Source organism: Mirounga angustirostris, unplaced genomic scaffold (assembly GCF_029215605.1).
Source record: "Mirounga angustirostris isolate CCGP_5_RB_7025 unplaced genomic scaffold, mMirAng1.0.hap1 SCAF_7, whole genome shotgun sequence".
Classification (NCBI taxonomy): Eukaryota; Metazoa; Chordata; class Mammalia; order Carnivora; family Phocidae; genus Mirounga; species Mirounga angustirostris.
The window spans coordinates 145,090,057-145,116,835 of NW_026991715.1; the positions used below are offsets into that span (position 1 = coordinate 145,090,057).

Below are 26,779 nucleotides of genomic sequence, written 5' to 3' on the forward strand. Positions count from 1 at the left end.
AACAGAGTGAGGACAGGTTTACAGGTTGTCTATGATGTCAGTTTTGGACATGAACCTCTGGGTTTTCCAGAGAGGATGTCAGTGGCCATTTGTATATACACCATTACTGGTTATTGAAGCTGTGGGGATTGATGAGATTATTTAGAGAAAGTCTAAGAAAGTAGAAATCTTTAAAAATCCCAATGAGAATAGTAGCTTAAGAGAGTAGGAGACATCCATAGAGAATAAGGGCAGCCAGAGAGGTGGGAAGGAAGGCAGGAGAGGGGTGTATTGAAACCATAAGACGAATTTGTTTCAGGAAGAAAGGATAAGCCAATGAAGTAAAATACTAACAATAGGTCAGTTAAAATACCGATGGTGTATGGTGATGAGCTCATATAGAATTATTCCACTGGTATGAATATTTTTTTTAAAGATTTTATTTATTTATTTGAGAGAGAGGGAATGAGAGACACAGAGCATAAGAGGGAAGAGGGTCAGAGGGAGAAGCAGACCCCCAGCTGAGCAGGGAGCCCGATGTGGGACCCGATCCCAGAACTCCAGGATCATAACCTGAGCTGAAGGCAGTCGCCCAACCAACTGCGCCACCTCCACTGGTGTGAATATTTAGCTATTTAAATTTCCACAAAAGCATTGAGTGAGAAAGGATAAATATTGGCCCAAACATTTCTATTCTAAATAGAATTATTACTATAAATCTTATTCTATAACTCAAGTTAATTATACAAAAGACATATAATATGAGAGAGCACAAGCATAACTCATGGAAAAATATCATAGAAATTTTGCATTGGAAGTACGACGCAAGTCACTTAACCTCATCTTTTACCTTTTGTCAGATGCCTGAGTGAGTTGGCTCTATGTCTATACACTTTCTCATATTGACCCAAGCTGTATTTTTTGAGGTCATACATTAAGTCATCCATCCATCCGTCCAGTCATCATTTATTGAACATACTACATATTAGGTGAGAGGAAGATGATAATGTAAAGGCGTGGCCCCTGCCATCAAGACATGTATGTTCTAAGAGAGAAGACAAACATGTAATTAGGTGAATTCAATAAAGCATGGTTGTGCTATGAGATTGGTGGTCATTTCTTGTTGTGTGTCGGGAGTGAGCTTGCGGCCAGCAATGTACTCATACAGAACAGATGGTAATTAAATAAATCAATGTTGAGGTCCAACACCATAAAACAAAAGCATTTTTCCTAAACTTAAGAACAGGGGAAGAGTGGGGAGGAGGAAATGGATATTTGGAGCAATGGGCACAGAGCAAGCACATGCAACGTCCATTTGAGGGAATGCAAGTCATTGATCTTGGCAGAGCCTAGAGTTTTGGTACTTCCTCTTTCACCCTTTAAATACTGAAAGGCTGCTTTCTTCACTGTGGTGTAAACATAGGCAAGGACATTATAACATAACTTTTCACCATCCTCATTGCCCTCACTGTGTATATCTGAGTTTCACAGTGGCTCTCTTAAAGTTAAGGAACATTATTAGAAGGAAATATTTCAGTTGTAGTATGAACTTGAACAGTACAATGAGTATAATTCTTCCAATGGTTGGACATCAGAATTCCAATATTTTATTTTTAGGAAGGCAAGGAAAACTAAAAAGAGAGAACATAAAATGGTAAGCTGTAGTCATTCCTCATTAAAGAAGTTTGTGTCATTCCTGACTCTATAGCCTCCATTAAAACAGTGAAAACAAAGAATCCTAGGTTTTTGAGGCAATGGAGTTCTGAACAGTTATAGCTAGCCTTTGAGTTCTACTCCCATCTAATCTTTGGGGAAGCTACTTAATGTCTTTAAGGTTCAGATGTCTCAGACAATAAAATGCTTTATTGGATCAGTGTGAGGAATGAAAAATGAATGCATGTAAAGCACTTAATAGAGTATGGTACACGGTAAGTAAATACTTAAAATACTGAGTGCTGTTTTTATGTGCTACTATCATAAAATGGTTATTCCCAAGCAGATATGGGCATAAAAATCATTAGTAGAAACTTTTCAAAATGTACGTGTCAGGGCCCCATTACCTATAAATTCTATTCTGTAGCTCTGGGTTATGTACCAGGCATTAAAAAAGTTCTAGGGGTCCCTGGTGGCTCACTTGGTTGGTTAAGCATCTGACTTGATTTTGGCTCAGGTCATGATCTCAGGGTCATGAGATGGAGCCCTGTGTCGGGCTCCATGCTGAGTGTGGAGCCTACTTAAGATTCTCTCCCTCTTCCCTGTCCCCTGACCACCCCCCCCCCATGGGTACATGCTCTCTCTCTCTCTCAAAAAAAAAAAAAAGTTCTAGAGATTATCATGATATAGTTAAGAGTCACCAATATAATAGTATCACTAATTTTTTTATGAAACCCAATGGATTTGTACATCATTTTAAACTACCAAGAACTATGGCCTTCTTTATTCCATGGAGCCCTCTCATGTAGATGAATTAAGTAAACTGTGGTAAACATGTTTTATTTGGATAACAAAGCATTTGGTAAAATAAAATGTCAGAACAAAGCCTATAGACTTCTAGGGATTGAAGGAGTTGGTCAGAAAGAGGTGTTTCTTTATATTTTTATTTTATTGAAACCATTCTGGAAAGGTGCCTATGATCCTGCTTCAGGGTGCTGATTCCTGTCATCTGCTGTCTTGCTAGGTGACCCAGAATGACACTGCAGTTGTTTAAAACATTAATCTGTCAGTTCTGTAGACTTTCACGGACAGCTCTTTGCCATAGTTTTTGACTCATCAGTGCGGTCTACACAGCCTTACAGTTGACATTGATTTGTTCCATTCCATCCTGACATCATGGCTTTGTTCTTTCCAGATTTGTTGGACACTTTGCTGTAGGCTTCCTCTCATTACCCTGTCACTTGTGCCACCTTCCCTTCGATTTGGCTTCACAACGTGTCTCAGTGGGAAGAAATTAACATTGCCAGGAGTTTGTGGCTATGAAATCAACTCATTCATGTGAAATGGGAATTAAAGGTGATGTGGGAAGAAAGGTCACCTAGGATTATCTGACGGCACAAATTCTTGGTGAAGGCAGAGATGGGGGACACTAGGAAGCGAAAACTCATCTCCACAGTGGAAAACTAGTCTTTCATCCTTCTTGAAAAAGGACTCCAGGCAGAGGACAGAGAAATACAGTCCTGGAAATTATTGCATCCTAGAGCCTGAAGAGAGATAACAGTGATCTTCCCTTCTCTCATTTTATATAGAGCTAGAATGATTGTGTTGGCATTGGTGCTTCTGAGAACCAGGTTTTAACACCTGGTGTGGGATATGACTATGCTTGTGGGATATGATTATGCTTGGTACAACTTACGATACTCTTGCTCAGGGCCTTCAGCAGATGGTAGGTACAAAGGCCAGGGGCATTTTAGGTTCGCTCTTACTCTGGTTTGTACTCCTTTGCTCTGAGGTTTCTAATTTCTTTTAGAAAAATGAACTGATGTCCAAGTAAAGAAGGTAAATTGAACTCTTGCGTTAATATCTGGGCAGATACTGCCAAAATGGCAATGAGACTTTTTAAAGGGAAAACTCCATCAACTTAGAGAGTGGGTAAATAAAGAACTGTATTTCACCATGTCTGAGTGGCCATCAACTCAGAATTACTTCATGTACCATTGAAGAAAGCAACAGTGCCTTCTAATTAAACTACAGTGTACTATCAAATGTAAGTCATCCCAATTTAAGAGAGAGTGAACGCAGAGGCATTAAAGTGTGAAAAATCTTAGAACTGAGCAGTCTTAGAACTGATAAAATATGGCACATAGACAAAGTGCTAAATAACTTACCATATCTAAGAAAATAAGTTCTAATCAGTAAGGGAAGAAAGAAGTATAGGCTAATTTATGAGGAAAGTCTTGCAGAGGTTTGTAGGACTGGGGATATGGGCATGAAGTATAGTTATACAAACAGGAGATTGTTTGCAAATCTGTTTAAATAACAGTTGACCCCCAAATCCCTGACCTTACCATATACAGCTAGACAGACTGCTTCTCCCAACACTGGCAAAGACTAGAGGTGTATTATCCGGAGGTGATAAAATGAGAGTCTCTTAACTCAGGAGCACAAGGGAGAGCGTTAAAGTGGGTACTGAAAGTTGGGAGGGGGAGTAAGTGAAATTTTACTTACCAAATTTTGAGCCTCTCCCCTTCCCCTGCCCCCAGCCTCTACCCCTACAGTTTTCAGAACAGGGGCAAGCACATGTTCAAACTCAAAGCTGGAGCTTGAGAGAGCCTTCTTTGGGAGTTCTGCATCGACACACCCTGTGATTCTCCTAGAAGAGTACAGCTAACCAGCTCTACTCACCAAGAGTCTGATCAGTAATCTGAACTTCCACTCAAATAGAAGAAGCTTGCTGGGGAACTTGATATGTTCAAAAGCCTATAACATGAAAGACAGACTCTAAAACAAACTGAAAATCATCATAAAATAGGAACTATGCAAAGAGAAGAAAACATAACATTAACATCATGGAGAGAGGGGAAAAAAGATGAGTTCACATAAAATAAATACTGGATGATAATTGAAAGGAATATTCAGAGAACAAAAAAGTAGGTCTTAGAAATTTAAAGTATAATAACATGAATGGACCAACCACTTGTTAGAGACCTATATGATTAAATTGAGGAATCTTTCCAGAAAGTAAAAGCAAAACATAAAGACATGAGAAACTGGAAGAGAAATAGATTTAAATAAGAAACCTAGGCAGCCGATGTAGATCTTAACATCTGAAAGGTTTAAAAAAAAAAAAAAACAACAAGAAAAATTTTTTAAAGAACGAGAAAAGCATGAAAAATTTTTCAATAGAATTGCGTAGAACTGAACAATGTAAGTTTCTGGATTAAAAGGTCCCACTAAAGGTTCTGAAAATGTCTAAAAATAGATGTATATCAAGACATATCACAATAGAATTTTAGAACACTAGGGGCCAAGGAAAGAGACACTTTTTCTGGGAAGAAGTGAAGGCAGGTTTCACACACAAGAAAAAATAAAAATTCAGAATGTTTCACAATTTTCAACAGCAACACCTGGAAAGCAGGAGATAATGAAGCACCAGCTCAAAACTCTAAGGGAAAATTATTTCCAACCTAGAATTCTCTACTTCTATAGCCAACCTTCAAGCTAAGTTTGAGAGTAGAATAAAAACATATCAGATATGCGAGGTCTCAGTAAACTGCCTCCCCCTCTCTCTTTCTCTCTGGAAAGACATTTTCTCCCAGAGAAGGAAATAAAGTAGGAAAATGAAGAAAGCAGCAGGTCTAGAAAGAGGGAACCCACATAAAGAAGGACAAAGAAATCCCCAGCATGGAGAAGAAGGGAGGGTCCAGGATGTAAATGGGCCAGGCTGGAGCAGGATGGAAGAGATTTCTTCACTGGATGAAATTGATATATTATTTCCTGTGTTTGATTTATTGAGAGAAGTTTGTATCAATCAAGGGAAGTTTTCGGTTGGATTCATTTTAAGTATATAGGCAGCTGAACAAATAAACAATAGTGACAAAAAAGACAAGCCATTCATTTAGAGAAAACAAAATGTATATTGATGTTTAAAAAAAGTCATGGTGGGAAGCATGTATGTTGTGATATTGTTCTACTGAACATTGAAGTTTAGCTGTATGGGGAACACGGGGGAAGATGGGAGAAGTGTCTATGCATGATGGCAGATGGGGAAATGGAACGAAATCCTCATCTTCCACTATGGGAAATCAGTTGATGATGCCTGTAACTGAAAACTTAAGAAATAAAACTTAGAAATAAAAACTTAGAAAGTTAATGGAGATATGGATATATAAATCAGAAAAAGGAGTAAAAGTGCTTGCCTCTGAAGAAGAGAAAATTTGAAAAACAGTGCTGATTTTCAAATAAACTTGACAAATATTTTATCCATTTCAATTTGTGTATGTACAGATTGATTTAAAAACAATGACAATTATTTTCCCTTATTCAACTAGAAATACAGATGGCCATTAGATTCTCTTTCTATATATAATTTTTATATTTATATATTTTATATATCTATGTATTATGTAATAAATATATATTATATGTATAATTATGTACAAAACATATAATTATATAATACATAAATATATATTTTATATGTATGTATAAAATCAGAGAGGCGCTGATTAGAAGGAAAAAAGCAAAACAAAGAAAATTTAAACAAAAGAAACATAACCTAGATAAACCTTTAACAGCTTTCAAGTAAGGATTGCACATTTTTATTACAGTTGATGAGCCTCCTGAATTCTAAGAATTAACACTATGATGGAGACATTTCATAGAACTGCTGATTTTTTTTTTTTTTTTGAAGTCCTCTGGAAGTTTTCTCACATTCACTAGTAACTGTGAAATACCTTCTTTGAGAGAAATTATTCTGTGACCAACAGTTTGGCCATTTCATTCCAGGAAGCTTGATACCAGGATCTTGGGTCATTTATTCATCAACATTTATGTAGTTCCAATTGTATATCAGACATTTTGCTCACAGATAAAATGATGACTGAGGACCTAGTCCCTTCCTTCAGAAATTCACAGCCTAGGAGGAACACAGACCCTTGAAGAGATATCATAATAGAATACATAAAGTACAAGAACAAAAGTATAAGCTGATTATCATTGGATCCCAAGTAATAGCATTATACACTCTTGAGAAGTGGAGATTAGAGCAGCTGGCCATTAAAGGAAGGTAGACCTATTGCTCCTTTATAGGTTTTCTCTTCTCATCTAGGTTGATCTAACAGGCCTTTGTTGAGGCCTCATCTAGGAGAACCCTGGAGCCTTCAATACCATGGTCAAACCCTTCAAATTCCATTGCGTTTCTGCTCCTTACCCTCATACCTACCACCATTCTGTTGCATATATGAGAATGCACAGGACCACCATTTTGTGTCTGGGTAGATGCTGGTCTTCTCTAGTTTTTACCTCTACAGGAGAGGAGGTTGACAAAGAAGTTTCAATGCCTGAGCCTGTGTAGTCTACACGTAGTCCTGAGTCCATGTTCCCATTTCATGTGGCAGGTATGGTCAGTTTGAATCTTAAGTCATTGGATTCTAGCAATCAGATCTACTCTGTAGAAAATGTCTTCCATTGCCTAGAAGCTCATCCATCTCCATTCTCCACATCTGTCCAATCTCTTTTGCATCTTCTCATATTAGTAAAATTATGGCAAACCCATATTTACTGAGTTCACTATTCATTCTAAACTTTTCCACTTCCTCAAATCTAGCTTGTATAATCCCAACTAATGCTATGGCACAATGTTAAGTAAATTATTTATTGACGGAATTAATAAAACTGTGTTTTCTGATTTCAGTTTTCACACTGTTAGCTAAGCCCCCTCAAGAGTCTTTATATGCTTTTATCCTTTTAAATCATTTAATAAACTACATTTAATTAAGCTGAATTAATTATTAATTTAGGCTCTTTAGGAAAAAGTTATAAAACTATATGATAATTTTTCTTATAATCCTAATGTGTTATGTGACTCAACAATGTGCTATTCTAGGAGTGAATATCCTTTAGATCTGGCTCTTAGTAAATTTTTTTTTTTTTTTTTTTTAAAGATTTTATTTATTTATTTGAGATAGAGAGAATGAGAGAGAGAGAGCACATGAGAGGGGGGAGGGTCAGAGGGAGAAGCAGGCTCCCCGCCGAGCAGGGAGCCCGATGCGGGACTCGATCCCGGGACTCCAGGATCATGACCTGAGCCGAAGGCAGTCGCTTAACCAACTGAGCCACTCAGGCGCCCCCTGGCTCTTAGTAAATTTTAATGAACTTTGGTATCATGTATCTGCTACTTTTATAGAACTTTACCTCTAAAACAAGATAATTTCCACATAGTGGGGAGATTTAGGTTCTCTATCACTATTTTGTTTTGTCTTCAAACTTCCCTTACCAAAAGATGTCTTCTTTAATCCACACCCTATTGTTAATTCCCATGAAATCCCAATTTCTCTGGACAGTTTCTGAATCACATTTTGGGTACAATTTTATTTAAGCATAATTGATATAAAAAACTGCCTATTTTTAATAAACACAATTTGATGAGTTTGAACATATGCATATACCCACGACATCATCACCAAAATAAAGGTAATAAACATACCCATCACCTCCAAAACTTTGGGTCCCTTTTATTTATTTATTCATTTTTTGGTGATAAGAACACCTAGTATGAGATATAACATCTTAACAAATTTTTAAGTGCACAACACTCTGTTGTTAACTACAGGCACCATGTTGTATCACTAGAACTTGTTCATACTGTGTAACTGAAACTTTATACCTGTTGAACAACTCCCACCACTCCCTAGCTTCTGGCAACCACCATTCTGTTTTCTGCTTGACTCTTTCACATACCTTATATAAATGGAGTCTTGTGCTTTTTCTCCTCTGTAGCTGACCTCTTTGACTTAGTAGAATGTCTTCCAGGTCTATCCATCTTGTCGCAAATGTTGCAAATTCCTTCTTTTCCAATGGTAAATATTACTCCATTTTAAGAATCTACCATATTTTCCTTATCCAGCTGTCTGTTGTACATTTAAGTAGTTTGCATGTGTTGGCTATCGTGAATAGTGCTGCAAAAGGAGTGCCTGGGTGGCTCAGTCAGTTAAGTGTCTGACTCTTGATTTTGGCTCAGTTCATAATCTCAGGCTTGTGAGATCAAGTCCCACGTTGGGCACTGCACTGGGCGTGACACCTGCTTGGAGTTCTCTCTTTCCCTCTCCCTCTGCCTCACCCCCTCTCCTGCCTGTCCCTCCTAAAAAAAAAAAAAAAAAAAAAAAAAATAGTGCTGCAATGAAAATGAGTGCAGATATCTCTCTTAGATCCTGATTTTAGTTCTTTTGGATATATACCCAGGAGTGGGATTCCTAGATCATATGGTAATTCTATTTTTAATATTTTAAGGAATCTCCATACTGGTTTACAAAGGGGCTGAACCAATTTACATTCATACCAATAGCATATAGGCATCTGATTTCTCTACATCCTTGCCAATACTTGTTATCTTTTGTTTTCTTTGAGAATAGCCATTCTAACAGGGGTGAGGTGATATCTCATTATGGTTTTGATTTATATTTCCTTGATTAGTGATATTGAGCACCTTTTTATATACCTGTTGGCCATTCCTGTGTCTTATTTAGAGAAATGTCAATGCAAGTACTTTGTACCCCCCCCTTTTTTTTTACTGAATTGTATGAGCTCCTTATGTATTTTGGAAATTAACACCTTTAAATATTTTCTCCCATTCTGTAGGTTGCCTTTTCAGTCTGTTGGCTATTTCCTCTGCCAGAAGGAAAGGAAGCTTTTTAGTTTGATGTAATCCTGCTTGTCTGTTTTTGCTTTTGTTTCCTGTACTTTTGGTTTCATCACTTTTTAGAGCCTGGTTTACATCACCACTTCTACACTGAAACTGCCCAGGAGAAGACCGTGCTAGTGGTCTTTGTTCCACCATTATTCTCCTGTTTATTTATTTACTTTGGCTTCTTTTGTTCCATCTATACTCCAAACCCAAAACCTTCAAAGATCTTTCCTCACTCTTCTTTTTTCTTTTTTTTTTTTAGGATTTATTTATTTATTTATTTGAAAGAGAGAGAGAACACACGTGCAGTGGGGGAGGAGCAGAGGGAGAGGGAGATAGAATCTCAAGCAGACTCCACACTGAGCACAAAGCTGGCATGGGGCTCGATCTCATGACCCCGAGATCATGACTTGAGCTGAAACCAAGAGTCAGATGCCCAACCGACTGTGCCACCCAGGCACCCCTTTCTTCACTCCTCTTTCCTTAAAGTCTCTCCTTCACTGAATTAATTTAATAATACGTATTCACTTTCAACCAGTATTACAAATTTCACTAAATATATCCACATACTTTTATTTTTCCGGTTGATTTCTTGGGTACTCACTTGGCCTTATTAGCAACATTGCTCTCATGAATGCTCTTCTACCTCAAAGTCTCTAAGAAACCCAGGGAGTTATTCAATCCTGAGAGGTCTGTCATCCCTCCAAACATCAAACTGAGTTAGAACTGGAGAATGTCGTCTTTCCACCTACACCACAGTTTAAGTAGCCCCAGTGGAGTGGAAGCTCATTCATTGTTGTGATGGTGCCCTAGATGATTCTGTGGATGCTCTTAGGCCATACACGTCTCTTGAGTTTAAGAACAGTTGCAGCTCTTCTAGTTACCCATTCTGAGGTCAGTTTCCAATTTCAGGCATAAAAACCACACTAGACCCAGCTTAGGTCCTGAGAGTTCCCAACCCCAGTGATATGCTATGGCGAGATCAGCCCTCCCCAAGAGCTTTTAGGCCCTTGAGTTGGGGTAAAGTGGGAAATGACTGTAATGTGAGAAAAAACCGAAGGCATTTCAGAACCTGGTCTCTAGAGTTCAAAGAAAGAAAAGTTATTTAAATAATGAGTCTTAATATGAGTATGAATGAAATTCATAGTTTATATTGGCATCACAGGCGCTCTATGTTAATGGACTTCGGTGGCCTCTAAAACAAAAGAATTGAAAGTACAGGGAAGATTTAGTCCATCCAATATTCATTAGCTTCTTTAAAGTTACCCCTTCTCTATGCCCAGATCTCTTAAACAACATCCTTTATCTCATTCTCTTTGCTGCTTTTGAAGGAAGAATTTCTTTTTTGGCCGAGGCTAAGACTTTCATCTTAATTAACATTTTTGTAAAGTAGGGAAAAATAACCCAACAGAACCTAGGAAACAGCAGTGTTATGACACAAGGCAATGCATGTAAAGCGCTTAGCTCCGTGCAGACACATATGTTTAACAGATATTTATTGAGCACCTACTATGTGCCAGGACTGCTCTAGACACTAGCTACATTGGCAAGACAGCAGCAAAAATTTCTGCCTTATATATGGTCCTAGAAATTAAGCACTCAATAGTAAGTACTCAATAAAAAATTGTTTCCAATTTTATGTTTTGTGTTGTTATATTAATAAAACACAGGATTTTAGATGAAGAGAAACTTCCTTGCTCCTTGAGGACCTTGACATTTACTATGTATTCCATAGCAAAGCACAGGGGAAAATTCACTTAATTACTTTCTTGGTTCATATACACGATGACAAAGTAAACATTTATTGAATGGACATTTTAAAAAGCCAACATATTGATAACCATTTCATTAATAGAGAAAATGTCAGTTCAGTTAAAAAGTCATCATGTAAATAAAACAAACAAGTCACCCAAAGGTAGTCGTTTGTTTTTAATCCTATAATAGTGAACAACATTGAAGATAACATGTAAAAACCTATGTATTTGCCTGGTTAGTAGTTCATTTAATATGAGTTTTTAAATATGGCAGAAAATACGCCTTTGCACATCAAACACAGAGGAAAATTGTGAATTCTTAAAAATCTTCCAGATTTCAGCTAAAATAGAGTAACAGAGCCTGACAATACCCTCCCATCTGAAACAACAACACCTACAGACAATATGAAACACAGCTTTCAAGACTCTGAACTTTAAGCAGTGAAGAAAGGTAGTTCCTAAGAGATACAAAGCAAATAAGGTGGGCCTACAATTTCCCCAGCTACAACAGTGTGGAAAAGGGGACCCGCAGAGTCCAAGGGACTCCCTGCACTGGGGAGACAGCACTGACAGTCCAGGGACGTAAGAGGGACTAGAATTTGTGGGGCAAAATAGAAGAAGGGTGATCACTGCTCAGAAGGAGAACCCTCGAGATCTGCAGAGGATCCACTTGTGCTATTCAGTTGAGACCTGAGCAGCCTGTGTCTGTAAGGGAAAGAACCATTTGAAAGGATGGGAGGAAATAGTACCAACCAGGGGCCAGAAATATGTGCCCACACCTACCAGCCAAACTGGGAAACCCCATAGTCCACTGGACATTGAGTACTTACAAAGGATCCACCTGGGTAACGTAGAATAATTAGCCCTGGACTAAATGCTGCTCTGCCTCCCCAAACAAATCTGAAATGCAAGACTCAAGCATATCAAATTGCATCCAAGCAACTGTGCCCCAGAACAGAACTTAAAATATCTATAGGAATATGAAGATACCCAGAGGACAAATAAGGTAAAATTCAAAATGTTTTATGTTCAACCAAAGATCACCATACATGAGGAGGAGCAGAAACAGGGCCTGTCTGAGGGGAAAAATCAATCAGTTGAAACTGACCCAGATGCTAATAACATTAGCTAATCAGAACATTAAAACAGTTTTTATATGTGTATTCCCCGTGTTCATAAAGTTGGAGACATGGAAGATATAAAAGAGACCCAGGTGAAACTTCTAGAGATGTTTGATTCATCAGTGTCTGAGATAAAAATATACTCAACAGGATTAATTAGGTGGATTAGACATTGCAGAGAAGATTGATTAACTCGACACCAATGGACATTATTTAGAATGAAACACAGAGTGAGAAAAAAAGAACCTTAAAAATGGGAAAAGAATCCATGAGCTGTGGGGCTATTCCAAGTGGCCTAATAATATATGTAATTGTAGTCACTGAAGGAGGGGAGTTAGTGGGGAAAGGGGAAACAATTTGAGCAATTAATGACTAACAGCTTTCCAGATTTGTAGGAAACTAAATCCACAGATCCAGGAAACCCAGTGAACCCCAAGCGTAAGAAACGTGAGGAAAACTATAGCAAGGAACGTTATAATCAAGTTGTTCAGCACCTTAAATCTTAAAAGGAGGCAGAGAAAAAAAGACACTCTAGAGACAAATACGTGAATACCATAGTTTTTTGTCAGAAACAGTACAAACGAGAAGACAAAATGTCTTTCAAAAATGAGGGCAAAAGAGTGTTATTAGGCATGTAAAGCTGACAGAATTCATCACCAAAAGAAACATTAGGAAGTCTCTCAGGCAGAAGAATGATGCCAGATGGAAATACAGATCTACACAAAGTGATGAGGAGCACTGGAAATTGTGACTGTGTTTGGAAGACAGCTTGCATGAGAAAATGTCTCCTGTCACCTCTCTCCATAACTCTGATGTGGAGGAAACATGCAGTGTGGCCACAGCCTTATTTGGGCACCCCCAAGGGCAGTGTCTGTCCCAACAGAAGCTTAAGGTTTGTAAATCATGACCCAGATTGTGCACTGTCTCACCGTATTGGACTACTTAAAACAGGCGCATATATGTGACTAATTAAAATACTTTTAGGTAGTACACATAATGAATTTTCATCTACCTATGAGGAATGCTATATGATCTTTAAACATTATGTTTTTAAGGTGATACCAATCCAAAAGTATAGCTTGGTTTTCTGTTATGACAGATTTGAGATAAAATATATTATAAAGCCTGGAAATGAAAATCTTCTAAAACTTGCATATTTTTTGTGGAAAGGAACTGCCCCCAAAAAAGCAGAACTTGCTGGGAGAAGAAACAGAGGTTAGGTGCACAACATGCATTCTGGTAGAGGTCTTGGTATTTGTTCCTTACAAATAATCTTTGCTGTCCTTCAGAATATGTAAGAATAAAGATGTGAGCTCCCACAACAACATGCTTCCTTAGTTTTTTTATTTTTATTTTTTTAAAGATTTTATTTATTTGCCAGAGAGAAAGAGAAAGTGCACAAGCAGGGGGAGCGGCAGGCAGAGGGAGAAACAGGCTCCCCGCTGAGCAAGGAGCCCAATGCTGGACTCGATCCTAGGACCTGGGATCATGACCTGAGCCAAAGGCAGATGCTTAACCGACAGAGCCACCCAGGCACCCCTCCTTAGTTTTAGAACTTTACAGGAAAAAGTTGAGCTCTCATTTGTAACATGTTTCTTTTTAAAAATATTTTATTTTGTGAGAGAGAGAGAGAGAGTGAGCAAGACAGAGAGAGAGCACAAGTCGGGGGAGGAGCAGAGAGAGAAGGAGAAGCTAACTCCTGGATGAGCAGAGAGCTTGAAGCTGGACTCCATCCTGGGTCTCCAGGATCATGACCTGAGCTAAAGGCAGGTGTTTAACTGACTGATCCACCCTGGCTCCCCTTGTAAAGTGTTTCTTAGTTCCTCAAAATAATGTGAACAGAAAAGAAGTCTGCTCTTGTGGAAGAGAACAAGGGAAATTTTAATATATGTGGAGGACACACCAGGTCCTACTTTTGAAAGGTATCACCCAAGAGTGTCCTAGGGGAGCAAATAAACTCATCTTTCCTGAGAAGACAAATCTCTGCAATGTTGGGCGTTTTCATTCACCCACACTGACCTGTTCTTTCAGTATTTTCCAGCATTTTTGTTTTCCCATACCCCAAACATAACTGTACAGATCATTTGTTTTTTTTAAAGAAATCAAGTGTAATTTGATTACATTGTAAAAACTTCTTCTGACATTTTTAGTTAAAATACAGGCTTTGCTATAATTACGTTTATTAAAAAACTTAAGTGCATGGGAAAATAAAACAGAAAGATTAAAATGTGGTACAAAAGTCCTATAATTGGAACAGCTAAGATACTTGACATACTGATTGAATTATTTTTCATTAAAGTTGATTCTTTAACAGTGGATTTCAGGCAGATTTGTAGAAGCATTCTTCATTGGTTTAATTGGTTTGGTTTTTTTTTTTAAGGCGATACAGCAAATATCTCAAAGGATATTCACTTAGTAATTAGGCTATAAAGGATCAGTATCATTCCCGTTCTGCTGGAATTTAAAGGCTACAGAAGTATAAGTTTAAGCGTTACTTCTTGTCAGTCTACAATATGTAATAAGTAATGTTAGGCTCGAATTAGTAGAGAGAGGCAGCTAGAAGGCCAATAGGGAATAAACACAGTACTCCACATGATAAAAAAAAAAAACTGTTTCTTATAATGTTTTACTGAATGGTACAATTTTAATGGCAGGGGAATTTAATATCCGTTGGGCGCTGGCCATCTGCCAAACAATAGCCAAGGCTAATTTTTCATGGTCAGTGTCCCATTGAGTCCTCACCCCGACTTTAGGAAATAAGTATTGTCAACCCATTTTACATATGATGAAGTTGATATTTAGAAAGATTAAATAACTTACACAGGCCCTGCATCCAGCAGGCCCCAGGACTATGGTACATACTCAGGTCTGTCTGAACTGCAAATCCTTCTTTGATTTCACGACATCCCCTGCTTCTCAAATTTGACATCTTGGCACATCGCATTTTTTTCCCCTTGACCATCGCGTGTCATTTTGATGTAAATTCCACTTTGCAAATAGATGATAGAATTAATCTTTTTGGTGGCTTTCTTTCAGGAATTACAGTTTGAGAGACTGACCCGAGAGCTGGAGGCAGAACGCCAGATCGTCGCCAGCCAACTGGAGCGATGCAAGCTTGGATCAGAGACGGGCAGCATGAGCAGCATCAGGTACCGGGCATGCTGCCTCCTTACACTTCTGTGCTTGGAGCTGCCAGGGAAAGTAAATCGTGGTGTTTATCTTCTCCTTACAAACCTGGCAGTGCATTTGGAACATTCATTGAGACGTTGGAAGGGAATTGTAACCAATCTGATTTAAGATGTTCAAAAGGTGTCCAAAATGGCCTGGTTTGTACTTGAAACTCTTCTTAACAAAATTAACACCTGCCCCGAATGCAAATTATGCATAATTTTACACAAAGGAAGGCTTTGCATTGAGTCAACTCATGGAAATCAGGAGATGCCATATCAAAGCTGCTTCTCTGCTTTGGTTCTTTATTTCTAAATGAGCCAGAGTTGCAGGTTCCTGAAATGAAAGAGAGAACATTTAGATGTCACCTGTCTTGTTTGCTAACGTACGATGCTGAGTTACAAAATGGCACCGCAGATAACCCACCACGCATGCCATCCTCCTGTGTAAAAATATTTCGAATTCAGAGATAGAATAATTATTCAATTAGGGGTTGGTTTGAGGTTCTGAAATGTTTAAAAACAAAACATAATCACTTGACCACAAAATAAATTATCGACCCTAGGACCATGTTTTCATGTTTAAAAATGTGTGTGTGTATGTGTGTGTGTGAATATGAGTATGTGATGTGTATGTGTGAAAGAAACAAAGTTACACAAGACAACTTCCATTTCTCAGTAATGCATTGTATCTTCCTGTTATCTTGTTCTACAGTGTGTTTCTGAGATTCTGCTTCTTTAGGGAGGTGTCTTAGTTAAAGAAACAGTTGCTGTGTCAACTCAACTCCAGCATTACAGTGACTTAATACAATAGCTGTTTGTGTCTCATTCATTCAACAGATAGAGGCAGTGGATGGTTGTCAGGGGGCGGCTTCTCTGCTTTCCCTCCTACGGTTATTAAGGACCCAGCTTCTCTCTTAAGAGCTGTGCCATCCCTGATGACCTCATTGTCAACTGCGTTGTCAATTGCACAGTCTGTTGGTGAAAACTGGTCACATGGCCTCTTGTAGATGGAAGTCAGGCGGGGATTCCTCCTCCTGGAGTCTACAGCCACCTGCTGTGACAAAAGAATTAAAACGTCCTCGTACCTATTGCTCTAAAATCCTTTATCATTGTAAGAGTACATCTGTAGTCAGAATGTTTCCTATTCCAGTCACTTGCCATCAGTCTTTTAACATTGTTCTTTTTTTTTTTTTCTTTAGCAATGGTAAATCTACATGGATATCATTGTACTCTTGTTAGGCTAGCTTACTTGGATGGAATATCACTTTCTATTGCAAAACATTATTTTGGACCTGTGGAAGCATATCCACCTCTGCATCCAAATACCTAGGTTATAAGTAGCTGCAAATAGGTACATTGTGATTCCTCAAACAGACTTGCCAAACACCCAAATTAACCAAAGCAGAAAGGACAAAAAAAAAAAAAAAAAAAAGTGAATTGTGTTTACATGAAATTGTTTTCAGAAGGTTGACTAGTTGAAGATGGTGAGACTAAGAAGATGGTGAGACTAAGGCAAGGAGAAAAATAAGGTTTAGAAATGTGTATTTGATTCAGTACATGTGGAGTACATATTTGAAGAGCTTTTTTTTTTTCCTTCTTCACATTTTTATTTAAATTCTAGTCAGTTAACATATAGTGGAATACTGGTTTCAGGAGTAGAATTTAGTGATTCATCACTTACATATAACACCTAGTGCTCATCACAAGTGCCCTCCTTTATTATATGTTGGCTAATTGAACATAATTTTTTTTGAAGAAAAAGTATTAAGAATTTATAATAACAAAATTAAAACCACATTTTGGAAGAAAAACAGTATGCAAATTGGGTCTTGAATTCTTCTGTACTCCAAGGCACAGATTATACATCTTTTTTTTTTCCCCATCTGATTCTTTTTTTTATTTGAAGAGCTTTTGGTTAAAGGTGGGTTTTTTTCCTACTTCCTGAGAAGCTAAGACTGTCATGTTCCTAGGTCCATACACACCACTGAATTGGACATCTGTTTTGCCTTGAAAACCCACTGATTCACTGTTTATCAGATTACCTTTTCAGTTCATATTTCTACTTCGCTGTGTGATATTTTTGCGTACTATACATCTTTTATTTCATTTCATCCCCTCCCCAGCCCCTGGTAGGCACAGGTCTAGGGGACCATGTTGTATCCTGTGCCTCAATTCCCAACTTCTGAGTGGATCAGAAACAGATAATCTGATTCACCCAGTGACCAACCTGTAAGAAACTGGTCTTACTCTTGAGAACGTGAAGAAAGTGTCCTAAAATCGGTGACATCTGATGGTAGGCGGTAGGGTATGGTGACTGTGTGGGTTATGTGCCAGCGGAGGGATCTGTGGTGACAGAAAGTAGTCCGACAGAGAGACCATATTGTTCCTGAAGGGCAAACAAGCCTGCTCACTTACCATTAGGCCTGGCTGCATTTCAGAGGTTGTTATCTATGAGACTACCTTTTCAATTCTTAAAAACTTTCCTCCTCCCTCATTTGATTTGATTGAATTGATTTCTTTTCTTAGGTCCGAAGTATCTTGAATGGAACACATGTTGAACTACTGAAGTAGACAGAAAAATTATCCCCTGACAACTTTTGATTCTTTATACTATATCCTGTATCCCTGGCTCTCAGCCCGTGATACACAATCAATAATCCTGTGTAAAGGGCGCCTGGGTGGCTCAGTTGGTTAAGCGACTGCCTTCGGCTCAGGTCATGATCCTGGAGTCCCGGGATCGAGTCCCGCATCGGGCTCCCTGCTCGGCGGGGAGTCTGCTTCTCCCTCTCCCATTCCCCGTTTGTGTTCCCTCTCTCTCTGTGTCTTTCTCTGTCAAATAAATAAATAAAATCTTTAAAAAAAAAAAAAATAAATAAAAAAAAATAATCCTGTGTAAAAAAATGTACTAAATGATAGTGTTAAGTGCAGATGATACTACCTAATTATTTCTCTTTGCTATATAGCTATATAATGTCAGTTTTCATTAAGCCTGATTATTTTGTATATTGGAAATCTCTAATGTATGAATCTGCACTTGAATAATATGAGCAATTTACTGATAATTCACTGGAGGAAAATCTAATACATAGCTTCCACTGTTCCTTTTTTTATCATAACCTAGTTGTTTTCTCGGGTTCAGAAATGCTCCTTTGGAAATTCAAGTCTTTATTAAGCAGGATAGACTAACCTAGTTAGCACATCAAAAAGAATATTTTTAAAAATTTTAAAAATAGAATATAAACAATTTTTTGAAAAAGGAGAACAGGTAAAGAAGTCTTTGATAATGTAGATGTTGTTTCCTACTTAGGGATACTAGGGAGGGGTAAGAGAGCTTCTTAGAGGAAATAAAATCAAGTATCTTTCAGACTTTTTATGTAAGTGGTAAAAATGACTAGTAAATAGAGTTTGGTGTTTCCCTGCCTTTTATTGATGATAGGAAATTCTCCATCTGATTCCTAAGACCTTCTTCCTGGTTGTCACATTGACAGTTGAAACTCTTTGAAAAACTATTAGTATGCATTTGTAATAGTCAACATTATAATAGTCAATCAAAGGACACACGTGAGGACACTGAGAAGTTGGAGAAGGGGATGCTGGAGCTATCTGTCGTTGTATCTCATCAGCTCCTGCATCCTTTCAGCCATGGCATAAGTAGCTGCAAATAGGAACATGGTGATCTCTCCAACTCTTCACAGATTTTGCTAAACATCCACATGGGTACTGAAGCTTCCAGAATTCAGATCAATGAGCTGTTAAGTGCTGCTATTCTTCTACAGAGGAATTATTGGTGCTTTTTACTGCAACTCTAGATCCACCATGTACCTTATATCCTTCCTATCTTGGTTTTCCTCACTGTTTCCAGCCCAGTCCTTTCCAAGCTGTTGGAACCTGCTCCCTTCCCACTAGAAAGTTTGGTTCCATCCTTTCTCCCTGATTCCTCAGACCAGCCAGACCTGAGTCAGGTACATTACTTATACAGATGACCTTTACTTAGGGTCATGATCAGATTCCCCTTGCTAGTAGCTCACTCTCAACCCCCTGGCCAGCTGTGATTACTTGGCTCATGCCCGTCCCTCAGTTCTCGGCCCGTCCATGAACTTGGTCTGGCAGCCCTATGAGCCATCCATTCCCTATGAGGCTGGGGCACATGCATTGCTCTTCTCAGTCCCATGGTCTGAGGACTTGCATATGCCTATGCCCTTGCCATATTCTCCACAGACTCTAGTAACAACATTCTAGCTCATCCTTCTGCCTGCATTCTGCCCAAATCTGTTCCCCATGTGGTGTGTGATTGAGCTGCGTAATACATAGACCAGAACCATGTCCTTGAAGGACTCTTTCCCACTTCCATAAACACACCACTGTTTCCCATCTCAGGGCTCTGACCATGTGATCCCTTCTATCTAGATTGTCTGCCTTCTTTCACTTGGTCACCTCCTCCTATGGATGCAGTTACTCGGCCAGGGCTCCCATCCTTCTGAATGTCTTCTTGATCAGTCCAAATTGGACCAGGTGTCCCCTGCTTGGGGGTCATTAGAACTTAAAAAAGCATTGGGGATGAGACTCTATTGACACTTCTAGGAGTTTCCCTGCCACGGAATGTTTAACCTTCACTCAAAGAATGTGTGGGGATTTTCTTGAGTGTTACTGAAAATTTAAAGACATCAAAATAGATGACTAATCATATTCCTGATTCCGATGGGGAGTAGGGACCCAATGGGAGAGATCTTGAGCTCAAATCACAATTGGACCTATCTTACAGATTCTTCTTAAAAGAAACCTGACTCTTGGAAACCATGATGATGATGATAATGATGATGATGATGATGATGATGATTTATAACAATGGTCTAGAGCTCAGAAATAAAGGAAGTCAAAAATCCAAAGCTAGAGAGATTTGACATGTAAGAAATTCTCCATTACTGGTTTTAAAGATGGAGGAGCTCTGTGACTAGCAATGCACATGGCTTCTAGCTGCTAAGAATGATCCCAGCAAGAAGAAGAGGATCTCAGTGCTATAACCAAAAGGAGTCGAATTCAGCTCATAGCCTGAATGAACTTGAAGCAGATTATTCCCTAGAACCTCAACAAAGGAAACTAGCCAACAGAAACTCAGATGATAACCTTATATGACCCTGAACAGAGAGCCCAACCATGCCACACACCTGAATTTTACAAAACTTACAAAACTGTTAGTTAAAAAAAGGACATTGTTTTAAACTGCTCAGTTGGGGATAATCAGTTATGAGTAATAGAAAAATGTATACAATGCTTTTCAATTGGTTGTGCTAGATATATATTACAATAAGCTGAACTATGAATGTTTTTAGAAAAAACGAATCTTATTTTGTTAACATCAATATTTCATTCAAAAGTTTAATGTGTATAGCCCATTTTATTTTGTATGCATGTGTGTATGCATTTGGATTCACATGTCAAAATAATCTGGGCTTTGATTCTAAGAAGTAGAGGTGTTTGAATGTGGAATTATTTACTGTGGCATAGGACTACCAAATAAAGGAATCATCTTTAGCCTCACCATTTTTATAATATAGATACCCAAGACTCTGATTAGAGTTATATATATTTAAAAAGACAAAACATAATATATATAAAAATTGCTTGCTGCATATAAGAAGATGCTCTTTCTTCCCCGCAGATGAACTTTTGAATTTCTTGCAAACAAGTTTTCACGAAAGCCTGCCATTTTTTGGAGAGTAGATGCAAAAGGAATTAATGTTGTACATGTTACCAAAGGTCATTCTCTTTATTAACTAAAATTCTGTGAGCTGAAATGCCAACAATTCTATAAACGGAGTCTAAAAATCTTGTCCACACTTACAAAGAAGTCAGGCTTATTTTAGAGAAAATGCTGATTTCTGATTAAATTAGTTAGAGGTGAAGAAACATCAGTCAAGTAGTCACATACTTTTTGTCAGAATGAAATATATTTATTTAAAAGCATGATCACTGAACTTTCTTAAGGAAATAAATCACATACAAATATAATTATGAGTAAAACATGTGCATTTTTTCACTATCATGCAGGATATGATATTTAAACAAGTAGTTACATTTATTGTTTTAAGATAAAGAAGGAATAAATTTGCCAAAGTATTTCATTTTGGAAATCACATAGCTTAAATAATTAAATAATTACTTTAAAATGTTTTACAAGTGAATTTTTTTATTATGTAGATATTTCTACACATACACACATTCCCAAATGAAGTCATTTAGCCCAAGGTAAAAATCACTCAAAGCCATAGAATTCTAGATTCTTACTGCTGGTGAATACATGTTTCCCGGGGTGGGGGGAGGGGGGGATAATAATATTGAATCAGTTTTAATTGTTTATTTTTAGAATTTTATTTTTTCATTAAATACCATTATTATTAGTTTCCAGACTAGGAAATAAGCATTTCTCACATGGCTGAAGTACAACTCCTCCAGTAAAGCCTAGCGATTTATTTGAACATGGCATTTAATTTATTGAGTTGGTAATCAGAATTAATATTGCAGTGATATTTTCTAATTTTTTTAGAATGTCTTCTTCATATAAAAACAAAAAAAAAAGACAAATTCAGGGACTATAGACATATTTTTGAGGTTTTTCTTTTTCATTGCTGATTTCTTAAAAAAAATAAAAGTGTTTCTCTGTTTCCTTCCAAACAAAATTCCAGAGCAGAAATCTACCTCGAAAATGCTCCCAATTTTCTCAAGTCCCTTTGTGAACCCTTGTTCTTTTCTTAATCCCTGTACTACCATCTTTCCTCTTACCTATTTTTTCCCCATTTTCCTAGCTTTTCCTTTTAATGCTAACATTATTCCTTTAGGATTTCCTATTATAGTCTCTTTTTTTCCTACATAAATTAAAAAGAATATTCTAGACTACTTTCTGGGCCTTCAAGAATCACCTCCATGCAGTACCATCACATTTCTGCTCACGTCTCTACTCCAGAAAGAGTGGGAACACTTATAGTTGTTGCTGGTTTAAAGAGGCAGCTCTCTGAGCCTTTCCCATCTTGCCTAGAGTCCAAGTCCACTGTGCTGAACCACTTCTAGATAGTACTCTAGTGTCCTGTGAATTCCTGATCCTTTAAGACAATTTACAACGTGGATTAAAGCTGCTACCTCCTCCTCGCCTGCACTGAGACTTTGCTGAGCCTTCTCAGCCACTAGAAGTAGAAGTAGGTGCTGTACTAGCCTCTAAGTAATTCCTGAAGGGCAGGGACTAGGAGGATATGCCAAAGTCTTGGCCAGCATGTGATAACTGGTCAGTCAATACTGAATGTAGAAATGAATGAGTGGATATGTTGTATTTCTCTTACTGTTCTTATTATCATTGCTCTTGTTTTGGAAAAAGCACCAGTCTTATTAATCTATTATAAGGATTTCTATTTATATATACTCCAGAATATATACATATATATCACATATCAAATGGTTTATATTATCCTGACCCCACCAGATCAGAATATCACAGAATATCACATTTCAATATTCATTCTAGTTAGTTTTCACATTAAAACAGTACTCCGTATTCTAGAGCCCCGTTGGTTTGATGTATGCTAGGCATGGTGTTAGGGTTGATTTAGTCTCATCCTTTTACTCTGATCTCAGGAAGATGATGGTAACAGTGATAACTTTATTAATATTAATGGTAGTATTTGTTGAGCAATTTTTATAGACCAGGCATGGAAATGATTTATGTAGATCATGCTATTTACTTTGAGTTAACTGTATGAGGTAAGTCTTATTATGTCATTTTGTAGATAACAACACTGAGATTCAGAGAGGGAAATTCGCTTTCCCAACATCCAAGTTAGGGCCAGGCACTGACTTTTAAACCCAGGTATCTTTACTCCCCAAGTACACATGTTAATACACCTTGCTGTTATTCAGTCTTAAATTACATTGTAAATTACATATGTTATAAATAACTATCTAAATGTCTCCAGTCCATTTTCATGCTAGGGATACAAACGTTTTGGATGGATTTTGTGCTCATTTTTTCTCTATCCCCACTCCCACCCCAGTGATTACAGCTATTTTGAATTCCTTCATCTGAAATATATTTCTGAGATTCATTCTTACAGAAATGAGGTGTAAAGAGTGTTCATCGCATATGTTATTATTGCTTTTAATTATATCCAGACTGTTCAGCATTCTCTTGCAAATTGCCAGTGGACAAATTATACTAATATTTATGTTTATAAAATGCCAGTTATATAGTCTTAGTCTTTTAGGCTGCTCTAGCAGAATACCATAGATTGAATAGCTTATAAACAACATAAATTTATTTCTCATGCTTCTGGAGCTGGGAAATCCAAGGTCAAGGGCACTAGCAAATTTGGTATCTGAATAGGACTTGCCTCTTGGTTCACAGGCAGCTTTCTTTGTGCTATGTCCTCATTTGGCGTAAGGGGCAGGGGAGCTCTCTGAGGTCTCCTTTAGAAAGGCAGAAATTCTATTCATGAAAGCTCCACCCTCATAACCTAATCACATCCCAGAGGCCCCACCTCCAAATACCATCACGGAGAGGATTGTAACATGAAATTGGGAGGGACACAAACATTCAGTCTATAGCACATATTAAACACGGTTTTCTAGATTTCTGTAGGATAGCAAATAGCTATCCTGAGGATTTGACGTAGGTCCTAAAAACGGTTCAGTACATAATATTTATAATTATTTATTATATTTCTTACAGCAACTACCATATTTAACACTTTCTAATCAGTTTTGAAGCCTGACTTCTTTCCAAAATGATGTACTGAAAAACTAATATTAACTTTACACCTAAAAACAATATACCAGGAGTGCCTGGGTGGCTCAGTTGGTTAAGCATCTGGCTTTGGATTAGGTCATGATCCTGGGGTCCTGGGGTCCTGGGGTCCTGGGGTTGGGCTCCCTGCTCAGTGGGGACTCTGCTTCTGCCTCTCTCTCTGCCCTTCCCCCCACCCATGCTCTCTCTCTCCCTCTCAAATAAATAAAATCTTTTAAAAAAATAAAACAAAAGCAATATACCAAATTTTATTTAGAGGCTTTGCACTGTAAAAAATGTTTTGGGAAAACTAACTAATTTTAAAATTTAAAATTCTGATTGGTATAGAACTGAAAATCTTTATAAATTTAGTCTAGAATATTCTTTGTATTTTCTGTCATCCTTAGCATTTTTTTAACTCATGGATCTGAAAGGTGCAATTGGTAGTTTCATAGGTGAGAGCTATATTTCATCACTGTGTTTTTAGATATTGCCTGGGTTTGCTAGTTTCCCTGAATTTCACTTTTTAAAAAATCTATAGTAGTGGGGCTAATGCTTTTCTGTAAATTGGGGAAGGTTAAATGAGACATGTAAGTAAAGCACACATCACCTCGCACATCGTCACTAGCAAATCCTATATATTTTTCCCTCTTGATGAATAAACACATAATCTTTTTGTTGAGTCTCTTTCCTAATTTTTCTACCAAAGCTAATAGAATGGTTCCTCTCAGGATGGGCTAAAGCGACGTGTCAGGGTAGCACCACATTTGTCTCCTTCATTTTATAGACTAGACAGCCACACAGAGATTGACATGATGGAGTGGAAGACACGTTTCACATGGCACACCTTACTATGTCTCTCTTTTGTAAAATGAAGAGCACTAATGCAGTGGTAACACGTGTGACAGGAAATGTTCGGTAAGTTAAGATCTAGAAGCCAGTGGCTCTTTGAATGGATAATTTTCAGACCGGGAGCAGCAAGAGATGAATGCATTGACCAAAATATGCAAGCTCATTACTTTCTCTGGTTGTGTAAATACGATGAGAAGTAGAAGTGCCCATTGACGAAGGCATTGCTGGGTCCTTCTGCCTTTGCTCAGATGCTGAGTGTTCAAAAGCTTTTACCAACTTTTTTTTGTTTATATTTGTTCATGCTCTTTTCAGAGGATTGGCAACCAGGGATATTTCACGGGGCAAAATAACAATGAGCGTTCGATTCACTTAAGAAGAAAGAAGTTCCATGGTCATCACTGGGATGGCAGCAGCTCACTGCACACCACGAACATTGTATGTCCAAATTATTAGGATGGAAAGGCAGTGAGGAGATAGCAGGAAAAATGTTGTAGTGTGTGTTTGAGGAGAGCAATGGTCTTGGCACCAACACATTCAAGAGTTGCCTTGGGGCAAGTCGTTTGGGCTTTCTGGACCTCTGTTTCCTCACCTGTAAAATAGAAACATTGAGTTTTTCCCTCCTCTTCGCTCCTTTGCTCTTCATCCCATGGGCACCTTTCACTGTGGGCAGTGAGTCACATCGGACCAATTTAAGATGGTAACATTATGTGAACTTGAATAACTGATCTTGTTAAGAAATGAGGATAGCAAGATGTTGCCAGATAGATTTGGTGATTCAGAGGAAGGCAGATAGATGTCTGTATATTCGTGTAAATAGTTTTTTCATTATAAGACTCTCCAGTTAGGCCAAAGCATGGATTTTATATTTGGCAAATCACAGTCTAAAAGAAATTTGTACGTTTATAATGTATAAACTGCCTCAGATGCTCTCAGTGTTTTCTAGTTTGGCTAAAATCTAGGGTGAAGCGAGGGAACTAGAACAGAGTGTCTCACACTGAGAGGTCATGAGGAGTGGGCCTTCTAAGAAATAATCATTGGTTCCATAAAAAAAAAAAAAAAAAAAAAAAGCTTATGGGGTAATTCTAAGGGCCCAACAGGTTAGTAGGCGCTCCTTGTGCTTCAAATATGAATATGACAAAGCTCCTGGCTTCCAGGGGTTTACTCTCAAATACAGAGAGTGGCATAAAAGCAGGTGAAACATGGTAAGATATGTTGGTGCTATGAAGAGAACAGGAGGTGGCAGTGGGGATAATTTTACAGTGTAGGAAAGATGGGAAACATTGGCTGGAAATAAGATGGGATAAAGGCACTGCTCAGAGATAAAGTACAAAGTCAGAAGGACAAGGGTGTGAACTTGGAATCCGTGTGGTTGGAATAGGGAACCCATGGCATAGACGGGTGTTGGATGAGGGTTGCAGAGTGACATGACCATTCTCTGCGTGGTCATATAGGGTCAGGATAGCGACTTTGGGTTTGTTGAGTTGTCACTAGAACATGAAAGACAGCTTTGTCCAAGGAAGTGATGGCATACTCTCTGGTTCTACCAGCTGCGTGGAGAATGGGTTGAAGCCTGTGGAGGCTGGGACAGCAGCACGAGTTAGAGATGACGTGTCCAGGAGAGAAGTCACAAAACGTAGTCCAAGGTCACGAGCATGTATAGCGATGTCAGAGTTGGGAGGCTCTGCAGACTCATTTGTGTCAAAGGAGACAGAATAGAATTGTGAAATTATTATTATTTTTTTTAAGTGTAAACATTTGGTAGGCTAAACCAACGCTGAGCTTAGCTTCTATTGCAAGCA

At 38.1% G+C, this 26,779-nt stretch overlaps 1 protein-coding gene across 3 annotated transcripts in view; it reads left to right on the forward strand.

The window, feature by feature from the left end:
* CTNND2 (catenin delta 2) overlaps positions 1-26,779 on the forward strand; it is an 894,910-nt gene that overhangs the window by 317,090 nt on the left and 551,041 nt on the right. For all 3 annotated transcript variants that reach the window (XM_064596859.1, XM_045863465.2, XM_045863474.2), the window contains exon 3: positions 15,228-15,340. In XM_064596859.1, the coding sequence (XP_064452929.1) occupies positions 15,228-15,340 (113 nt within the window). The remainder of the gene's footprint in view (positions 1-15,227; positions 15,341-26,779) is intronic.